The 22,660-nt window shown below is 45.8% G+C and overlaps 1 protein-coding gene across 5 annotated transcripts in view; it reads right to left on the bottom strand.

The window, feature by feature from the left end:
* OTUD7A (OTU deubiquitinase 7A) overlaps positions 1–22,660 on the bottom strand; it is a 379,573-nt gene that overhangs the window by 84,120 nt on the left and 272,793 nt on the right. For all 5 annotated transcript variants that reach the window (XM_070620657.1, XM_070620650.1, XM_070620659.1 and 2 more), the window contains exons 5-6: positions 14,164–14,346; positions 8,676–8,894 (exon numbers count right to left, since the gene is read on the bottom strand). In XM_070620657.1, the coding sequence (XP_070476758.1) occupies positions 8,676–8,894; positions 14,164–14,346 (402 nt within the window). The remainder of the gene's footprint in view (positions 1–8,675; positions 8,895–14,163; positions 14,347–22,660) is intronic.

Genomic DNA, 22,660 nt, shown 5'->3' on the forward strand with positions numbered 1-22,660 from the left:
TGGGGGGCCACGGGTGAGCTGCTCTGCCTCCCTGAGTCTCCCCTTCCTTATCTGTGCAGCGGAGATCATGTGTGAGATCTGGAGGTAATTAATGCCGCATAATGCACCTAGCACATAGTAGGTGCTATACGAAAAGCACAGTTATCATAGTGCCTACCCCTGCCCCCCTCCAGAGGACCACATCTTTCAAGAGAGCCCAGTAAGAGGGCATGGTTTCCTTGGAGGGCTCAGACACACGTTGTTTGAAATCTGAAACCATCAAGAGTAGAATTCAACCCAAACTCACACTCTGCCTCTAGCCACAGTGCGCGGTAATACACCAACCCAAGTGAAATGGTTAATGATGGCACACTGGGAAGCTGGGAGAATTCCCTTGATCACAATATATTCCACAAGATTTAATCTCTCAGCCTGGATCTTTTAGAATAGCCACACTGTCAAATTGAAAATAACAGCACCGCATTTGTGGCAGGCAGACTTCTAAGCTGGCCCCAAGATTCCTGTCTCCTGGTGTACACCCATGTAATCCCCTCTCCTTGAGTGTGGGTGGGACCTGTGACTATAATGGGATGACACTCCCACGATTAGGTTACATTACTTGGCAAAGTGAAGGGGTTTTGCAGATGTAATTAGTTGACTTTTCAGTTGACTCTGAGGTGATCAAAGGGCGATTATCCTGGGTGGGCCTGACCTAATCAGGCGAGGCCTTTAAAAGAGGGTTTGGGGATTAGAGAAGGTGGAAGTCAGAGAGAAGAGAGAGGAGAGGGAGATTCTCCTGCTGGTCTTGAAGAAGCAAACTGCCAAGTTGTGAAGAGAGCCATGTGGCAAGGACCTAGGTCTCTAGAGTGGCCTCCAGGAGCTGAGAGCTTCCCTGGCCAACAGCTATCAAGAAAACTGGGGCCTCAGTTATTAAGCTGCAAAGAACTGAATTCTGTCAACAACCCAAGGGGCTCAGAAGTGGGTCTTTCCCTAGTTGGGCCTCCAGATGAGCCACAACCACTGACAACCTGAATTTGGCCTTGAGAGGCCCTTGAGCAGAGGACCCATCTAAAATGCACACGCTGCTGATCCACAGAAACTCTGAGATAATAACTCTGTGCTGTTCTGAGCTGCTAAATGTGTTGTAATTTGTTATGCAGCAATAGAAAATGGATGCAGTGTCCTTTAGCCAAAGGACATTCAAATAGGAATTCTGTCCATTCATTTCACATTCCCATCCCAGGAGTGTTTAGAAAGTGTCTAGGACACATTTATGTGTGTCCCTGAAGTGCACAGTGCTAAGGGGAGCTATGCACAGAGAAGCACCTGAAGTCACAAGGAAAGCGGACCGCTCCTGGAAGGTGCACAGAGAACACTGTGGCCCGGGGCTGGGAGCATGTCCACATCCCAGAGAAGACATACAGCAGGGGCACAGTGGTCAGAGAACCCGTCCTGGACAGGACTTGAGGGACCCAGTCCTCACCCTATGTAATTGCTTCTTAGTCTCAAGCAGCCTGCAGCATGAACTAACACTATCACTCACGGTGGGAAAGGTCCCCTCGGTTCAATTCCATTCTGGTGCTTCTGCATGATGCCTAGAGAACGGGGGGAGGCACAGGGCAGGCAGAGGCAGGCCGCTTTCTCTGCGACTCCCCAGCCCCATGGAAGCTGTTTCCTGCATAACCTTCATTGCCTGGGGCTTGGAGTGTCCCTGTTCCCCATTGTCACTTCTAAACTATCTCTCCTCCTTCAAGACATGCAGCCTCTTTGGAACCCACAGCAGACTCGCTGTTCACACGTTCTCTGCTGCAGTCATACCAACGTCCAGTCACCGCCCTTCTGTCCTGGAGATGTTGACTGCTGGCACAGGAACCACTTCCCTGCCCCTTCTGCAGTCACTTCCCAGTGATTTTGACAGGCACTTCTTTTCAGTGGTGTTCCCAAGCACGCTTAATCCTTGTCCTCAGGTTCCCTCCTCCATTTCATGGTGTACTGCCCACGTCATCCTGGGCTCCGTTGCAAGGGTGTCTCCCCTCTGGCCTGTGAGCCTTGGGGGACAGGAGCACATCTCTGTGCTTGGCTCAGGCTGGTTGGACACGCACTGAGTCCAACCCAGGATCCATGGTCCCAGTGGCCTCAGGCCACGCCCCCCCCCAACCCCGTGCTGGTGGGGAGAGGGGGAGCAGAACAACTTAGAGAAAGTGTGACCGTCTGATCTTGAGGGAGAAAGTGGCATTGCTTTACAAGCACAACACCGAGCCTGTCACTCCAGGTCAGGTGAGGGGCCATCCTGTCCCGAGGTGAGAAACAGACTCCATCACTTCTAGCAGTCCCTTTGGTATGATTCCACTCTCGTCCTTTAGAAGATAGGCCTCTTCTTTCTTGTTGGCTTCACAAATCCGATGTAAATAGCACTTTCTCCAATTACTCAAGGCCTTCCCACGGCCTCGGCTTCCTGGAAATTCCCATAAAACACGGAGAGCACTAAAGTTTCAGGGTGGGAATGCCACCTGAAAAATTGTTCATTTTCTACAATTCAGATAATGTTCACACCCAAATTCTCATTCTTACCTCTCCCTCCTCTTCCTGCATGCCACCATGTTTACCTTCTAGAAAGTACGTCACAGGGTTGGTCACTAATGCCATGCTCCTAGTCCAGGGAGAGGACTCCTTGGAAACCAGCACGTGTAAGTATTAGATGGTACCTCCTTACCCTCAGAAACTTAAACAAGTAGTAATTGAGCACATTAACTGCTCCTCTACCTCAAAAAGGACGCACCTACGCTGAACAAGACAGAAGCTGGCTCACGTCAGACCCCAAGCAGCTTCCCTCCCCCAGGGGCATGGTTTTCCACCTTGTCATGGTGATTCCAGGATTCTGAACCCAGGAGAGGAGCTATGGGGGTGAAAATTCACCAGCACAGATAGAAGCCATCTTTTACCTGGAAGTAATCCTGCATATCTAGAAGTTATCTTTCATCTAGAAAGAATCTTGTATACCTAGAAGTAATCTTTCTAGATTTGAGAATTGATACCATTTAAAAGAGGGCATCTTCCCTAAACATACTACCTTTTTTTGTGTGTGTGAGGAAGATTGTCCCTGAGCTAACATCTGTGCCAGTCTTCCTCTATTTTGTATGTGGGACATGGCCACAGCATGGCTTGATGAGTGCTGTGTAGGTCCACGCATGGGCTCTGAACCTGCAAACCCCAGGGTGCTGAAGTGGAATACGTGAACTTAAGCCATTGGGCTGGCCCCATGCTACCTTTCTTTTGCTCAAATTTCTTATGGGGAATTTACCAGTTTTTAAATCTCAGTCTAGCTCACATATTCAGTCACACTTTGAAGGTGACTAAATCATGACAAAACATTATGTGCCTGGGGAGATGGAAGGCAAAGAAGTCTTAGTGGTTTGATTTAAGTTGGCCTCCAGAAGTTAAGACTCTTATCCCATTGAGAGCAATCCTGGGGCTGTGAATCAGGTGCGACCACCCTGGGAAGACGGCCCAGCCCGGTAAACGCCAGCACTTCCCAGCCTCTGGAGAACTAAAATAGGCCCCATGCTATTCTAACACCTCCCCCGGACCCAGAACGGGATGCCCAAGACACAGGCATTCTTCACACGAGCAGAGTGACTGAGAACCTGGGTCAATGCTCCTATTTCTAACTTTGGTGGAGTAGTCATTCACATCTCCCCCACAAGAACCTCACTTAAGAACAGAAAAAAGACATGGGAACTGGCATTGTCAATATTTTTTTAAAAACTTGAGCTCCTGTAAAGAAGAAAATCACAGGTGAACACCATCAAGGGAGGCTGGTGGTATTATGGGTAAGGAGCTATTTATTAGTCACTTATTCTGCCTTTTCCAAGCAACATTCCTCTGATTCATACATGATAATGGGACCAATTAACTTAAGCTTTGTAACAGATGGTTACCACACAGTTTAAAATAAGATGTCATTTTGCTTGTCACCCACTAAGACATTTAGATGAAAGAAAACAAAACACGACAATTCTCTAGGCGAAAGATGAGCACATTCTTGCCCTAAATGTGACCCTGTGATTTCTTTTAATTCCCACCCACCCAGGGCCACTGATCCCTGTTCTCTGGGCGTCACCGTGCCTCGCACATGCTTCCTCCCATGGACTGTGAGCTTTGCTCTGGGTCTGTCTCCCTTATGTTTCTGTCTGTGCTCCAGACTCCCTCATCCAGCTGGCACTCAACATTGCACAGAACTGTGTTGGGGGCCTGATGGGAGGTCCCTATGATGAGCTCATTCCTTCCCATGGACTTCCTCTCACATTGCTCACTCCCACATCTATATCCTTAGCCCAGGCCTCTCCTGAACCCCAGACTCACATGTGCAACTGAACAGCAACTTTACAAGTCTCACGAGAAGCTCAGACTTTGCCTGCTACAACGGGTCTCTTCATCGCCCCTCAAGCTGCCCCTCCTCCAGGGGCCTGCATATCTCTGCACCATACCATCTTCTGCCTGAGTGCTGGGGGTAACATCCTTCAGGTCATGCCAGATGCTTATCTCTCTGCTATAGCCCCCATCCAACCCATCAGCAAGTCCTGTGGGTCCATCTTTAAAACAGACCCTGCTTCAGCATCTAGCTACTTCTTAGCACTTTTACCGCCACCCCCACAGCCCTAGCCACCCCAACCCCATTGCAACCAAAGCAGCTGCCTCCTCCCTGCTTCTTCTCTTGCCTTCCTATACGATTTTTTTTTGTTTTTGGTGGTGAGGAAGATTGTCCCTAAGCTGACATCTGTGCCGGTCTTCCTCTATTTTGTATGTGGGACACCGCCACAGCATGACTTGATGAGTGGTGTGTAGGTCTGCACCCGGGATCCAGACCTGTGAACCCTGGGCCACTGAAGCAGAGTGTGCAAACTTAACCACTATCCCACTGGGGCAATCTCCCTATACTCCATTTTTGACAAAGCAGCCAGAGATGTCAGATGTGAATGCAAACATGTCACTCCCTTGTTCAAAATTCCCCCTGGGTTGCACATCCCATCGACAGTTAAGCCCAAAGGGCTCACAAGAGCTCCCCGGGCCTCTGGCGACTACTCTCCTGCCTTCCTTTCCAACTCCTCCAGCCCTTGCTCATGTGCCCCTGGCCTCCTTAAACAGGCCAAGCCTTTTCAAAGTGCTCCCTCTGCCAGGAACACCTGAGCCGATGTCTCCATCGCTCCCTTCCCCACCCACCCTGCCCTCAGGAGGCCTGCCTTGGTCTCCCCCTTTCACTTCGCATCCCCTGCCTTGCTTCTTCACTTCTCTATGGCAGTCCTTGCCGACTCACTTCATATTTACAGTCGACCTGTTTATCGTCTTTCCTCCCCACTAGGACTGAATCTCCTCCAGGGCAGGGATTTCATCTGTGTGGTTTGCAGCAGTAGGTCCAGTATCTGCCTGGGGCATTTCACGGGCACAGGTTTGCGTTGGGTGAATCTGTCTTGGTTTGGCAGCTGAAACACATCTCTGACTTAAAGGTGGAAGAAAATGAAGCTCAAGTGGGCCAAGTAACTTGGCCAAGTTTTCTCAGCTGACCCGGGACTCAGCTGGGGGCTGACTCTGGGAGCCTTCAAAGCCTTCTGCACATCATATGACTTCTTGGGCAGATTTGCTCCAATTCAATTATTCTCCCACGGAGACAAGACTCAACACCACAACTCAAACGAGTCTCTAAATATTTTCTGACCTATAGAGATATTTCTACTTCCTATGTATGCAGTAACTACCCTATTACGCAATACACCTCGGCCCTTTGCACGCATAAACTCGCTGGAACCCCAGACACCCTCTAGCCCACACTGTGGGGAGCTTCCGGGCCAGGTGCCAGCTGGTACTTCCCAAACCTAGAGACTCATGATCTCTGAGTCTTCGTACAGGTGAAAGCAGCAGGACAACCCACCTGAGGAATGAGTGGCTTCTTGTATTCATTAAAGAATGAAGAGCATGCTTCCTTCCCCTCTCAGGAGGTCAGCGGTTTTGTGTCCTGAAGATCTGGCCCTCTATTGCCCCCAAGGCTGTCGTACGGTAGGAAGGGATTGTGCCCTCTGGGGCTTTTAGGCCTGGGGAGAATAGCACTGCCCATCTGCAGGTTCTGTGGGAGGTAAAGACTGGCACCCCAATCAACACAGAGGCCCCTCAAATGGATGGGGCCGCCCACGTGCCTTGGAAAGCCGGCAGCCCCAGAACGCCCACATCAGGCACTGAGAACGTGGAGCTGAGTGCCCGGGACGGACTGCTGGGCCAGAGGCAACGCTACCTGAATGAAGGCCATTTTTGCAGATTTCCTGGGCCACACGAGCCCTGGGCTTCTGTAGAGTTCCAAAGGCAGGGAAGTCCCTACCCCGAGGCCCTGTGACAGAGATGATATTTCCTTCCAGACACAGATATACCTTGAAGAAGTGGATCTTTTCACTAGTTTTTTCACATCTGTTTCAGTCTCCCATGTACACAGTACACGTGCACACACATCCCACGCACATCAACACTTTATTCACAACGATCCTGAGCACTAAACTACCAGGAGGAGGACACCTCACAGCCAGCAACACTGAGCAGCTTTCTCAAATCGCTGTTCTATGGTGGAGCTCTGTTTTCCCCACGGATAGTGACGGGGACCTGAGGGGCACAGCCTGGCTGGGAGGGAACAAGGCCACCTCCTAGTGGGCCAGGCTCCTCACCACAATGGGGCGGGGGACTGTATTGGACTTGCCTGGCACCAGCTGGGTGTCCCTACCAGAATCCAGGCACAGACAGGGCCCAAGGGATGATCTAGTCTACGCCCCTGCTTGAGAGTTGAGGAAAGAGAAGTCAGACGGATGGCAGGCTGGGGTCAGCTTTGTGCTCCCAGCCAGCCTGGAGACTGTCTCACTGCACTGAGGAAATGAACGCACATCTATTCTGTACTCCTTCGTTATCTCAGTTTCTCATTTCTCTGTCCTCGGCTGAGCCCTGACGTTCAGGCTCTCACTGCACCAGCAGCGGGGCTGCCAGCCATTGCGGATCAGCCAGCTTCCCCGAGGCTGTCCTGCAGCATCGACAGGGCACCTTCCCCAGTGTGTGGGGAGGGGCATCACTGTGCCAGGTCCTCCATCTTCTTGGCATGTGACATAAACAATGAACTGCTGGTGAATTTAGCATCTTAACTCAGTAAATTTGGGTGTTTTTTTGGTGAGGAAGATTGGCCCTGAGCTAACATCTGTACCAATCTCCCTCTATTTTGCATGTGGGATGCCACCACAGGGTGGCTTGATGAGGGGTATGTAGGTCCATGCTCAGGATCCAAACTGGTGAACCTGGGGCCGCCAAAGCAGAGCACGCGAACTTAACCACGATGCTACTTGGCCGGGCCCAAATTTGGGTTTTTAAAATGTGTTTCCCAAGACTGGGATGTTTTGAGTAAAATAGTACTCTTTTAAAATGCTAATTGAGAAGGTAAGATGTAAGTGATAAAAATTAATATGTGATACACGGAAAAAGTAACAGAAAAGCCATTCAAAAGAAGTAAAGGCTTTTGCTGAGCATGATAGGGCTGGAGGAGAAGGCTATTGTGGTGGACTCTGCACCCTATCCCAGGACTCCAGCTTCAAATGAAGCAGCAGCAATTACTGGTATTCTTTGTAATCATCAGAACCAAACTCTGTAAAGGTCTGAACTTCTGTGGCATTCAAAAGAAATTACCTCATGAAACTTTTTTCTTTCTTAACCTATACCGATTTTTCCCCTCTGTCAATAGTGAATCTTTTGTTTAAATTATCTTATCTGAATTACTTACATAGAAGCATCTATAACACAGCCACCCTTCAGAGCGAGTGGTTTAGGATTACTGCTAATCCAGACGGATTGTTTTACGTCTGTTGATCAATGACCCCAAGGTAAGACAGAGCAAGGCTGTGGGTGTCAATCATCAGGCTGCTTCTGACAGCTGTGCAGCAGCTGAGAAAACAATTCATCCATGGTCACAACATCAGAGCCAACATAGTTACCGGCACCATGGCGCCGACCCTGTTCTGAAACCAAGCAGGCCCTGGGGAAGGCTCCTCCCAGTCCTGTGGCCGAGACTCGCTTGCCAGGCTGCCCAACACAAACAAGCTCCACTAATCACTATCCTTTCCCTTGTCTCCGTGTGTTCTGTGCCTTCCTTCTTGAAGCAGGTGGATGAGGATGCCTCTTGGATTGCTCTAAGAAGCAACAACATGAAACCAAGTAGACAGAGGAGCTCAGATCCGGTGAAAATGCCCGCCACACTGAGGAGGTTACATAAGTTGCCCATGTCCACAGGAAGAGACAAGATCTCCTATTTTTCTCAAAGCCCGTGGTCTTTCTTATCTTTTGTTTGGCACCCATGAGGAGCTGTGGAGTTGGAGACAGAAGTAAGACAAAGCAGCTAGAGTCCTCTTTAGCGGGCACTGGCTGAGCTAGCTTGGATTGAGGCGTAAATGGAAAACTCAAGAGATCTCAGCCCCACGGTCAGTGGCTCCTCTATCCAGCCAGTGCTGGGCTGGAGCAGAGCCTGACTTCAGAGCAGGGGTCTAGTACAGGCATCTGGGGTCCTAATGGAAAATGCCAGAGCCAGACAACATGCTTCTCTCTTGCTCATGGAAGTAAGTTAGGCCAGCCTCACTTGTTCCCTGAGCCTCGGGAATGTGGGCCTGCTGCAAGGAGCCACTCACCTGCCTGCTCCAAAGCTACCATTGTTGCCTGCTCGATCAGGTCCCGTTCGATGAAGCTCCTGAAGTCTTCGCTGTACACGCTCAGATCTGGCAACTGGAATGTGTAGATTGGCATCTCCAGAGGGAACTGCTCGTTGTTGCACTCACTTGCCACGTGGGACCGGGCCAGGGAGACGATGGCTGAGCTGGCATGGGAAATACCCCGGGAAAGCCGCTTTTCTGCAAGGGGAGAGGGAAAGACAACCACAGGAACTGAGTGGGTGCCAGGGTGGCTCCGGGAGCTTGCACACCCACAAACACAGACATGCACACACATACACCACATGCATGTACACAGATATACATACACATACATGAAACACACACCACATATACACACATGCACACACAGAGCACACATACATACGCACGTAAACACCATGTATACATATACATGAACACACACTGCACCTACACATCTGCCCCCACCAGCCCTCTGTGCTGTCAGTCTCTTGGGCCTCCCTGCTGCTGGGCTAACATTACCACCACCTGGCGTATGGCACTTACTCTGAGTCATGAAAGCACTTAGAAAGAGGCGAGCTGCAAGTCCACCACACAACGACACCTCAGCATCCTCAAAGATCACCAGGTTTGCCTTTTGGGTCTTAAGTTATATCTAACTCAAGTCAGCAGAGCTGCCCTCTCCCAGCACTAAGTGCTACAAGGAGACGGCCTTTGTTTTTATGTGTTTATATAGTTAAAGCCAGAAGCAATCCATTCTGGCTTTGCCACTGCAGCTTGCATTTTAAGCTAGGTTACTTTACTGAAGCGACTCTGATAAACACATCCCACATGAAGATTCCCAGAACACAAATGTTAAGCCATTACATGCTTCTCTTTCTGTTGTCACAGCACTCTCAAAAACTACTGGCCTACTCTGGTCTTATTTTGCCTGGGCTTTCCAACCAACGACCGAGACACACAGTGTAGAATTTCTCTGTTGTACAACATGTTACCTTGTTAGGAAATCGATCATGTGATCTCAATCCACAGCAAAAATGCAGATGTATTTGTTCTCTTGGCACTGTGAAAGGATACTTGTTTTTTAAGTCCTGTGCTTAATCACAAGCATTTACCATAATATGAGGATTCTTAAATATATGATTTTAGGAACAGGTTTTCTTTTTTACAGTCTATATTTGTAGTAATGCAAGATTCTTTCAGCAAGGCAGTAGCCTTCATTTATTTTGCTCAGGAGAACAAAATTCAAACTGATGTTTGAGTATTGTCTAAACCGTGTGGAAAATTCCTAAGTGTATCCACTGAGGTCATGAGGACTCCCACTTCATTTCAGGTTAGTCTGCTCTCTGGTCAGGTTCTGTGCTCGTGCTGACGCCCCTCTGAGTCGAGCCTTTACTCCGCTGTGCTGATGGAAAACCCACATCCGCCCGTGTCTTCATCCCCACTTGCAAGGGGAGTGCACAGAAATGTTACTAAAACAATTTTGCTAAAGCAGACTAAAGACAAGAGGCTTTTGATTCTAGGGTAAGTGAGTTTTAAGTTGAAAGTTAATTCTCAGAAGCCTCAAGTATTTGTGCATTAAAATAAATGGCATGTCTCAGAGACAGACCATTTCAAAATGGATAGTTTTGATTCACCTTCAATTTCACTCTGAGACCAAGATGATTAAGTTATTTTATATTTTGAGAAACGGCAAGAAGAGAAGTCAGACCACACAGATCATGAGAAAGAAGAGAAATGGAGCACGTGGAGCTGCTTATACCCATAACCACCATAGCATGGGCGAGCAGCAGCATTGGCCAACGTCCGGGACTGTCAGGGTAATGCTGAGGCAGCTGGGGTGGGGCACGGAGAGCAAGAACGGGTGGGCTGGCCAGGCCCTGAGCATTCCCTCCTCCCTCCAGCATATCCTGGGAGTTTGACAGTTACAACGGAGGGTGGCAGCCCCCAGAAATGAGCAATTTCTAGAACTGAGGTGCTGGGAGGTTTCCCAAGTAACAAACCCAACTGTGGTGAAAGGAGCAAGTAGGGAACATTTGAGCCCAAACTAAAGCATCCAGAACTCTCCACATTGAGTGCACTCCACCCTACAATCTCATTCAGAGGAGGGCAAGCCAGAGCCCAAGCTTTCGTCCCTTCCCCCTGATATACACAACTACAGATGGCAGATAACCCAAGGCGCTGTGCATTCTCAGGAAAATGCAGGAGGCATCTGTGGAGTGCAGGCACTGCTAGAGAAAGTCAGCAACATACCCCTGTCGGGATGGGCCAGGAGGACAGGATTTTAAAATAAGCCTTCTAAATATGTTCAAACGGAAAAGAGAATGCTAGAATGAGAAATAATTATAATGACAAAGAGCTAATTTGGGATGAAAAATGAGAATGTGATTAACAGAATGGATTCATGTGCAGAGTGAATCAGGATGTGAGATGATCAGGTCAAGGAAATTCTTAGAAGACGTGAAAATGCGATGCAAGAAGACAACGGAGGGAGAAATGGTTTCAAAGCATTGAAGGAAAACAATGGGACCCAGTATTCTTATTCCACTAAACAAAACTTTAAGTATATTACACAAACATCTTTAGGCACTTAAGGACTTAGGAGATCGATCATACAAAATTCCTTTAGAAAATAGTCTTTAAGGAAGTACTCTTTCAGCAAAAGATAAATGTGAGTAAATAAAGAAGTTAATTGCTGTCTAAACAAGCAACAATAATAACCTAAATATGCCTGAGGGCAAGTGAAGGCAGGCAGGGAGGAGATGAAAACATACTAAGCTATATGTCTTTTTCAGGTAAAATATATTTGTTAAATATATTGTCTTAAAAAATAATAGGAAGAAAACCTAAGGTTTTAATAGAACAGGGGTAACTGTTACATGAGTAAAAGTAGAATGTATAACTCTCAAACCAGTAGAAAAATTTAATTAGCCGGAGAAGATAGGAAGAGAAAAATACAAACACAAAACATGGCAAATAAAACCCACAACATGAAGAAGTACAGATACAATATAATTAAAATAAAATAAATAGATTAAGTTCATTGCTTGAAAGACAGACTCTTGGATTGGATGGTAAAATAATATCTGATGATAAATTACTTGCAAGAATCACATTTGATAAAAAAGGATAAGGAAGGGTTGAAAATAACAGCTGAAAAAATAATATTCCAGGAAAATATAAACAAACAGAAAGGCAGGGAAGAGATTTAATATCAACTAAAACAGACTTAAAGATAAAAACCATTATGTGGGGCAAAGAGACATTCTATATATTGGTTAAAAAGCCACTAGAGCAAGATGATCTAATGATTATGAATACATATGCACCTAACAATATAGCCTCAAATACAGTGGGAAGGACGAAGCTAAGAGAAGAAAGATCATACTTATTAAAATTTCTAACTCAATTGTGGGTTTTCTATACAACAGAGTAAGCATGAAAGAATAATCCAGGATATAGATTCCAATAAGGCCGAGCTAACAGAAACAAAGACAACATTCATTGAAACACTTTGGGATGGTTGAGCTACTGCAATAGGATGAGAAATGGAATTCACTGTGTAATATTAAGAAGAATATTAAATTATTTATTTGGAAAGCCCAAGAGATTCTCTTAGAACAAACAATTAGTATCAATAAGAGAATTTATGTAATTACTAAATAAAAGATAAATATGAAAAAAGTAAGTTGCCTTTCTCTATGCCTAAAGTCTTAGAATCTGAATAAATTGAGAGGCATATGTAATGTTCTTGGATGAGAAAACATTACAATATGCCAATTATTCCTAAAAAAAAATCCAATCCAATTCCAACCAGAATTCTAATTTTAAGGTTTATATGGCAGAATAAATAGCCCAAAATAGTGAGAAGACTTTGGAAAAGAATAGCAAGCAATAAAGGAACTTGGCCTTAGCAGAGAGAAATACTATATGAAACTACTAGAGTCAAATGTAGCAGGATGGGCAGCTGCATAGACGGACAGAGTACAGAAGCAGATGCAGGCACATCTGGGAATTTAATGTATGGCAAAGTTGGCATTTTAGTTCAGTGGGAAAAAGACACTTCATTCAACAAATGTACTGCGATGACTTACTCTCGATCCAGACGAAGCAGAACACAAATCCTCAGCGCTATTTATTAAAAATTTCAAATCAATTAAAAGACCTACGGAGAAAACTGAACAACAAATATAGGAGAATATGTCCGCAACTTTGCCTTCCAGAAGACCTTCTGAGTGAGAGGACACTATCAGCCATGAATGCAGAGGAATGTAGACATTTTGCATGGCAGAATACTCTGAACACAGTCATACAGCAAGCGATACAGTGGGACCTACTCACACACACATATATAAAACAAGTGTGGTCTTAATTACAAAGAACGCTACAAACTGACAAGAAAAATGCAAACAAATCAATAGGAAAATGGGCAAAGTATGTGAATAGGCACTTTGCAGAAGGGGAAATCCAACTGGCTAACAAGCACATGACGAGACGAAAATTAAAATAACACATGACTGTTCACCCTTCAGAGTAGAACAACAACATAAAATCATCACGAGAACATCCAGTGCTGGCAAGAATGAGAGGAAACACCCTGTTTCACATACAGTGAGCCAAAATGTGTTTGGGAAAGAAGTCCTGAAGTTATTAAGTGAAAAATACACATGAGTTGGCAAAGCAAATCCCCTTTGGGAATGCTAACCTACAGAAATAAAAGCACTAGTATGTAAGATTACAGGCATAAAGTTTATTTTAGCATTGCTTGGAGTGTCAAAAACAAACGCCACCACCCAATAGAAAACAGAATAACTGTTAATACAGGTGTGGTTTAAAAATTATTGTATGCTGTGGAATAATATATTAAGAAAATACATTCATGATTTATGGTTCAATGAAACAAGCAATTTGCAAAGTATTATGTGCATTTGACTCTGATGCATTTGCATTTTGAACAAGCACGGTGAGAGGAGCGGAAGGAGACACGTCAGGATGAAATCATTGGTTATTGCTTCCCTGAAATTTGGGAGGTATGGAGAAGAAAGCTCTTACGTTTTCTTACATATCTTTGAATTGTCTTCTTTGCTACAATAAGCATATCTTACTTCTATAATTAATAAAAAGAACAGAGAAAATAGAGCTCATGGGATGATGAACATCAATGTCGAACATATTTGGAGACTATGTTGAGAAATAATTGAAGGAATTAGAGATGTTTGATCTGGAAAACCCAGGATTCCACGAAGTGTGTGGGGTCCTAGAGATCCGGACTCACTCTCCCACTTTTCCGAGGCAAAGGCAAGAGCCATGAATGGAAGCTGTAAGAGACATTTCAGGTTAACATGAGGAAGGATGCATTGAGAGCCCAATTTGCCTACAGCTGGAAGGCGATGACCTCGCCATTCTTTGTGCCCACAGCCCTGCCCTTTCAAGCCACAGGGCGCTGGCCCAGGGCAGCCATGCCTGGGCTCGGTACCTCAGGCCGTACCTTGGGCAATGTCGTCCTGCCTCTGCAGGCAGGGCCGCTCCCCCTTATGCCCCGGCTGGGGTGGCTCTCGCTCTGGCTGCTTGGGGCACCTGCCCTCATTGAACACATGCGGCAGGTTGGCTGTGTGCACCTGTCGGAGCTGCTCATAGTCACTCAGAGCGGCTGTCAGGTCCCAGTTTTTGCCTGTGGACAAAAAAATAACAAGAGATAAGAACATGAACACATGAATAAGGACTTCACTGTAGAAAATAACAATGCAAAGAAGGGTTTCTCCTTAGCATGTTCACTAATGAACTTTCCCCCAGCAGTTCTCGTTTTTCAAAGGGGTAAAATGACCTTACACATAACCTCTAAAAGTAGAATTTCACAGCCATGACTGATGTCCATCTGAAATCTGTGACTAGATCCAGTCTCGGAGCCTTCAGATGTACATGCACACACGTAACAACACTACATTCCTAATTATCACATCCCCCTCCTAAAATCAAGTTACAGAGCTTACTCTCAGGGAGAAGCAAAACACAAAGTAAAAAGAATTCCCAAACTTTCTTTGGGCTTTTTCTCAGAGTTTTACCTTTTCTTTTAAGCTTAATGTTGGAAAAGCAGAAGCTCGAGAGGGATTCTCTGTGTGAAAGCTTGAGTAGGAGGCGGACTTCAGAGCCCGGGCACTGAATGAGGTGAGATGCCAGGCGGGACAGGCGCCTGCTCCCTAGGCGAGTGCTCAGCAGGTCCCCCCCACCCACACACACTGTGGGATGGGTGCCAAGTGTTGAAGCAGACTCTTCGCAGCGCTAGGGGAGCTATTTCGGGGAGGGCCGAGCAGTGCAGGAGCTCTAATTCCTGACTGGGAGGTGGCGGCCTTCCAGTGGAAGAGGAGCCATCACACACTGCATTCTGTCCTATGAGGCACCAGGTGCTTTTTCAAGACAAAGAATTAACAACTAGCTTTAATTGTAAAGAGCAAGTAAAATCTTATCCTCTCCTGGTTAATTCCCAGTTAATAGTTAACATAACTTACAGGTATTAACTATATTGACTAACTATATGCTGAACCATGTGGTATATATAATAGAATGAGGCTTTAAATGTATAAAATAATATCTGAACATCTTTTGGTCTTTCTACTTTTTTTTTTTTTAAGATTTTATTTTTTTCCTTTTTCTCCCCAAAGCCCCCCAGTACATAGTTGTATATTCTTTGTTGTGGGTCCTTCTAGTTGTGGCATGTGGGACACCACCCCAGCGTGGTCTGATGAGCAGTGCCATGTCCGCGCCCAGGATCCGAACCAACGAAACACTGGGCCGCCTGCAGCAGAGCGCGCGAACTCAACCACTCGACCACAGGGCCAGCCCCTCTTTCTACTTTTTTCTAGTGCAGACTTGATACTATTAATCATAATGTTTAATCATATCCCACGGCCATTTACGCTTTAATCGTATTTTCTCCTCCATGGTCAGCTAACAGGGACACCATAGAAGCATCTCTGCACCATCTCTGTGGATCAGAAATGCAAACTAAACCATCCAGGTCACGCAACAAAAACACAGCAGGGGCTGGTGGAGTCTTGTAAGTGACAGTGGGTGGAGGTCTTGGCACAAAGTGGCGCCCCCTTGGGGAGTAGCGTAGTGCAGTGGTAGCAGTAGAGGGGGTGGCCTTGGGCAGGGGGCTGCTGTCAATGACGGAGCTGGTTTAGGGGAACTGAACCGAAGCAGAGAGGTGAGAATGCACCTTCACTCTCTCATGTGACTAATAGTCAGGTGTACGATGCCACCACGTGATGGAAAACTGGCATTTTGGAGTCTAACTGGCAGTGACTATCAAATGGCATTCACGTTGTGGGCTCAGGGTCTATGAAGAGACAGACAAGACCCCGCCTTCAGGGAAATTATGCCTCAGCAGGGTGACGGCCTGGGTAGGCACCTTGCTCTAAAGCAGGGCCCAGTGGGGCAAATGCCAGAGGGAAGGTCAAGCCTATGTCAGGGAGGAAGGTCAAGGAGAGAGGAGTTGGGGGGAGAACTCCCCACCCTAGTCCCTATCCCAAATGCAGATGTACCACCAAGGGTGCGCAAATCAGCAATAACATCAGCACGATGAATCCGGCTGTGAAGAGGGACAGGAGAGGAGAGAAACAGCCTCTGGAGCACCTCAGGACCTCTGGGTGTAGCCGGGGGTGGGGAGGGAGGGGCATTGTCCCAAAACCATACAGGGAGCAGGCATTATTCTAGCTCATTCCAAATGGCAAATGTGGCCTAGAGTGGTTATAACATTTACCTGCTGTCCCTCATTGATACATCCTGGTTTTTGCGTGTGAACCCTCCACTCTGGATCTTTCCATCGAGTTACATTTCCCCTTGCAGGGTCACCCTGGGCACAAGACCCAGTCCTGGCAGAGCTGTTGCACCCAGCTGGGCACTGTTCCCAGAAGCCAGCCCACTCTGGCCCCACTGTACTTCTCCTATCCATGGGGAAGAGCCTGTCCTGCTGCTCCTGCCCGTTCCTTACAAGAGACCCTTCCCAGAGCCCCCGTCCCAGGGTTCCCACCACAAGGCCTTCAGGCCTGAGTGTGAAGGCGGGACCAGAGTGATCACGTGTGACTTCATGGGCCAGTGCCACTGGATGGGGGCATGTTCCCATTTCGTGCATTTGTAGGAGGATCAACTGGGACAACAGCAAGAAGGCAGGTGTCTAGATATCAGGGAAGGGCCATCCATTCTCTCTCCTCCCCAGTGATCTCTCACTTTGCTCATTTTCCGACTTGCTCATATCTTTTTGTATTCTTGTATCACTGCCTCACACTCATGCTCACTTTGCTGTGCACCTGCCCTGTATCCTTAACCACTTGTGTCCCACCTCATAGCCAAGACTCAGTGAGTGTTAGATGAGAGCAAAGATGGAGGAGGAGAGGTGGCGGCACTGCCCACGAAAGCCTAGCTCCCAAAGGCTCCCTTTTAAGATTTTAAAGAATTCCTCAAGGAGTCAGTACTTCAGTGTCCATGCATGTGGAGAGGGTCCAAGAGGCCACTGCAGTGGGAAAAAAACCAAGATGATGACAGACGCACTCATCAGTTGTTTAGGGAGTTCCTCAAGACACATTTCCCGCTCTGCACAATTCTGAAGATGGCAGCTCAGGAAAACCAGGAACTGTAAATGGTGATTTACAGATGCATGGACTGGGGATGCCCCAGTGATTAGCTTGGCATTGGTGGGTTGTACAGGTTGCATCTAAAAACAGGGAATCTAAAGGATAGGGGCAGGAGTGGGTCCCTGGTAGCCTGGAAGGGTCTGGCACTCAGAGAGTATCAGTTTAAGCTCCTCTTTCATATTTTCCATTTTAAGTCTTGGAGAGTCTCACTAGATGTCACACAGAGATAGAAAGAGCAGGAAGGGTACAGAGGCCCACAGTAGCCTCACCACCACAAAGAGGGATGGGCTGAGCCCAGGTGGAACCAATAGGGGATGGGGTGGCCATAGGCTGCATGCCCTTGAAGCCAGGACACTCACCTTGAGGAGGCAGTTGCTCCAGCAGAGCAGTCAGAACAGGCTACGGGGTGTGGTTTGAGCCCCGGCTTACCTCCTAGCTACTTCTGTGACAGTGAATATAACATTTCACCAAGCAGAATCTCAGATTACTTTTCTGTACAATGGGGCTAATAAAATACATCTAATGGGACGTTTGTAAAGTTCCTACCTGTGGTAGGTAGTATTCTGATCCGTCACTATAAATTTTTGCCTATGTCTAACTTTTATCACTTATAGTGGGAATCCAGAACTGAGGTTCAAATCTAAGTCTGTTTTGATTAAAACCTGAGCTTTTGGGGTCACAGCTCCCTTGACCTGACCCGGTTTTGGGCGCTGCGACTCCTGGTCACTAAGCAGGCTTCACACTCCTCTCCCTTTGCCCACCCATCATGACCCTCATAAGACCTACCCTCCTCCTCACCTGGGTCCCTTACTCTCCATCCCCACCTTGCCAACTTGTCCTTCCTGTCTCCCCATGCACTGACCTGCGGGAAATTCTCATTCAGGTGTCACTAATGCCATCTCCCAACACAGCAGGCCATCGGCCCAGGGGAGGACGCGAGCAGGCCTCACTCTAACATGGACATCCTAAGAGGCTCTTTATCTGGCGTCTCTGAACACTCTGCTGTCTCCTTTTCTGCTCCTTTGCCTTTTCCTTCCCTTAAAACACATGAGTTCCTCCCATTTTTACTCTTGCTCTTGTTTTCTTCTCTTAATTTATATCTTCTTTTGAACACTAAATCCATCTCTATGTGAATAACCTTAAATCTAGTTACAATTTGTATCCTAAGCTTCAAGGCCAAATATTCAATATGGAAGATGCTAGCTGACTATCTAATTTCTATTCTCCTCTAATTCTATATGCACAGAATCCTGATTTATTTGAGATTCACACAGCTAGAAATACTCATTTTTCTCCTGCAGCCAACTGAGATCTTCAAAATACGTTGCTGTTGTCCTATGTTTTTGTATTTGCTTACTCTGTCCCTTCTTCCAACAGTGTGTCCTCCAATCATCGGAACAGTGTAACTATGTGAAGGAAGACGTCAACCCAAAGACTTCAGAGATGAAGGAAGCTGCCCGCTTAATTTTTTCTTCCAGGCTAGGCCTCGGTTTGCATTTTTCACAATACAGCAGGTGATGGGGTTCCTAGCAGGCACGAGTTTCACGGTTAAGTACTAAAACCATTAGGACAGTTTACTGATGAAGTGTTTGTGCTTGAAACTTCTAATTCATCCATTTTTTTGTTTGGTTTTGTTTTGATTTTTTACTGTCTTAAGAGGAACACCAAACGGGGTTAGATCTCAAGTTAAACTTAACATATTTGTTTCGGCTCTCCAAGGGGCATGCGCTGCTTTAACTTAGCACACAAGATTCACATCTATGAAGGAAAACTACGAAGCAGGGAGATATGAACTCACAGGAAGATTTGAAACAGGAACTGACTAAATTCAGGGGAAAAAAAGAGTCAAAATCATTTCAGAGATGAAGTTAAATTACAAGAGAGCAAAGAGAAAACAGATACAGATAGTGTAGTAAGGACCATGAAAATGAAAAATAAGTAAAGTGAACACAATGAAACAGAAATAATAACAAAGTTTAGAGAGAAATGGGAGACATAGAATGTAGGTGATAGAAATATGACAGACATATAATTGGAGCCCAAAATAAGAAATCTAACATAATGGAAAATAAAAATGAATTTCAAAACCATAATTAATAAAGCAAACTTCTGATACAAAGATTTAATTCTACATATTGAAAGGACACACTGTATATAAGGAAATTGTTCCAGTATAATCAATACCAAGATATATCCTTATAAAATTATGTTTTAAAGATAAAGAAAATTCTTTGAAAATTTAAGCAAAAAGGAAAAAAAATCAGGCTGGTGACACACTTCTTGGCAGCTGCATCTAATGCCTGAAGACAACAGGGCCACGTCTACAAGATACTGAAAGAAAGAAGTGTGAGCTAAGAAACTTTTATACTCCTTCGGCTATTCTTTTATGCATAAAGGCTATAGATGAACCATTTAAACAGGTACAAGTTCAGGAAATATGTCCAAATGGATCTTCTCGAGAAAACTACTAGACAATGAGCTCCAGGCCAAGCAAGAGATGAATGGGGGTTTGACTAAGGGACATTGAGGCAGCAGGAAATTTATTTAACTTGACATCTAAGAACAAGTAAAGGTACAGATACAAGTGACAGAGGAGAATGTCGATATTCTGCCAAAGCAAAAATGGTGCAATCAACAAAAATGGTAGAAGGTAGAAAGTAGAATTAGCTGATGCTTGACTCAGCTGCACCACATGGGAGTACAACATAACGCTTAAAATTGGCAGATCAAATACAAATACGTGAACATATTCATATGGAACAAATGTAAACACTAAAACAGATGAAAGATGGACTACTGACCAACTGGTTGGTAGAAGAGAGAGAGGAGCGGGAGGAGGAAGAAATACAAACTAGCTTTGCTGAGGCAGATCATAGGAACCAACTATAAGAAAAAGGGAAAAAGACATCAATAAAGGTAAAAATTTAAAAAGTAACCACTAGACAAAAAACATAGTTTTCCTAAATATCAGAAAAATGTTTTAAAATAAAGAGCTAGTAAAATATAGTGAAATTCGGGGCCGGCCCAGTGGTGCAGCAGTTAAGTTTGCACATTCCGCTTCTCGGTGGCCCGGGGTTCACCGGTTTGGATCCCGGGTGTGGACATAGCACCACTTGGCAAGCCAGGCTGTGGTAGGCATCCCATGTATAAAGTAGAGGAAGATGGGCACGGATGTTAGCTCAGGGCCAGGCTTCCTCAGCAAAAAAAGGAGGACTGGCAGTAGTTAGCTCAGGGCTAATCTTCCTCAAAAAAGAAAAAACGTGAAAGTCACTTAAACTGAAGTATTTATGTATAAAGATAGAAAATATAATATGATATGACAGAACTAAGACCAGCCATATCTGTCATAGAAATAAATTTAAAGAGGCTTGACACAGCTGTTGAAAGAAAAGGATTTTCACATTATTTCAAAAAGCAAAGACTGACTACTTGCTGTGGATAAGAGACATATCTAGAGCAAAATGATTCAGAAAGGCTACAGCTGAAAGGGAAGGAGGATGGTTTATCAGGTACAGGAAAGACAAAACAACACTACCAACAAAAATAATACAGAGGTCATGATCTTCAATCAAACAAAGGAGAATTCAGGCCAAAAAACATTAAGCAAGCTGAGGAAGGCCACTTTAGAAGGCTAAAGGATTCAATTCACAATGGAGATGCATCAATTGTGCTTTTTATCTTCTTTATTTGGGAGCCTGCTGACCTGAGAGAAGTCCCCCAGGGCTATCAGATCCTAGTGATGGCAGAGGACTCCGCTGCAAGCTCTGCAAACCATCCAATCCAGAGCCCACAGCTCAGCCACCACCTGCCTCAGGCTCTCTCTCTCTGGGCCAATGCTCCCCTATGCTAATGACCAGGGGCACAGACAACTCAGGACAGCCCCTCCACCTGGAGTCTGCTCAAAGTACTCAAAGTAGCCAACCCTAAGCCTGATTGCCCTGCTTTCCCCTTTCCTTCCCTTAGAAACCACCATAAGGGCTGTGCTCATGTTTCCCCCTCACTCCCTCTGCCTGCTGACTGGCCCTGGTGCTTCCCTGGGTGGCCCCTTCTGCTTCTAGGGAACTGTAGCCAGAATCTTCCTCCTTCATGACAGTCATTTCCACGTCTGAATGTCTTACCACACCTGATTAGAACAAATCCCAGGTACATATTAAAACAGAAGATATAAGAAGTATGAATCTATGCATACTAAATAAAAAGCACAAACTTTACAAAGCAGAAATTACCATGAGACACTAAGATAAACACATGGACATATACTATTCACAAGAGAATACCATAACCGTAAATAGTAGGATAGATTACAATGTGGGGACAAACAGCCTCCAAACCCTAGAGGCCAAACAAAAAGGTTTGCAAGTCTGCCATTGGGTGGCTGACCTCTGTGTCACACCTCACTTCAGGATTCAAGCTAACAGGGCAGCTTCTCTTAATACTACTTAAGAATGTGGCAGAGGGATGAAGAGCCCTGAAGTGCCTTCCATTAGTAATCAAATACTCAGTGACATCTCACTTGTGTTCACAATCCATGGCCCGAACTCATCCAAGGTCCCCTCCAACTACAGGGGCCAGGAGGCAATGCTCCCAAGTGCCCACAAGGGGGAGGCAGAGAGCAGGACAAAGTCTGTGAACAGCATCAATGACTAATGATACACTGGATGTGAAATTGACATACATGAAAAAATGGCCTTTGTATATCTACACAAAAATAAGTTAGAAGGCATAATAGAAGAGAATATTCCACTTACAACTGCAACTAAAAGAAAAAATACTGAGAAATAAACTTAAAAGAGATGTGTAATACATGTGAAAAACTTGCAATATCTCTGAAAGGCACAAAAGTAGAATTGCACACACTATGTTCTTAGTCTGAAAGACTCAATATCATCATTTCTTCCTAGGTTAATTTATAAGTTTAATGTGATCCCAATAAAAAATATAGGAAGGTCTTTTTTTTTTTTTTTGAATCAGACAAACTGATGGCCACATCATTTGGAAAGCTACGCAGGAACAACCACGGGTCCTCTGAAACAGAAGGGCAATGAGGGGAGAGCTGAGGGGAGGGGCACTCGCAGACACCAAAACCTACTTCTCTGCCTCAATAATTGCTATATGAAAATGAGGCAAAACAATGGAACATATGGGGAAGTCTCAGAGAGACTTAAATACGAAATGTCAACAGACAAATGTCAATCTGGGAAAATACTTGCAACTCATATCACATACAAGGGGTCATCTCTGAGGCAGGTCAGTTCCCAAGAAAACCTGGGGAGGAAGCACACAGGCAGGAGGTTTGTGGGGGATGGGGCAGGGGCCTTCGGGAGAAGCAGCAGACCCACCATAAAGGGGAAGAGA

Source organism: Equus przewalskii, chromosome 1, assembly GCF_037783145.1.
Source record: "Equus przewalskii isolate Varuska chromosome 1, EquPr2, whole genome shotgun sequence".
Lineage (NCBI taxonomy): Eukaryota > Metazoa > Chordata > Mammalia > Perissodactyla > Equidae > Equus > Equus przewalskii.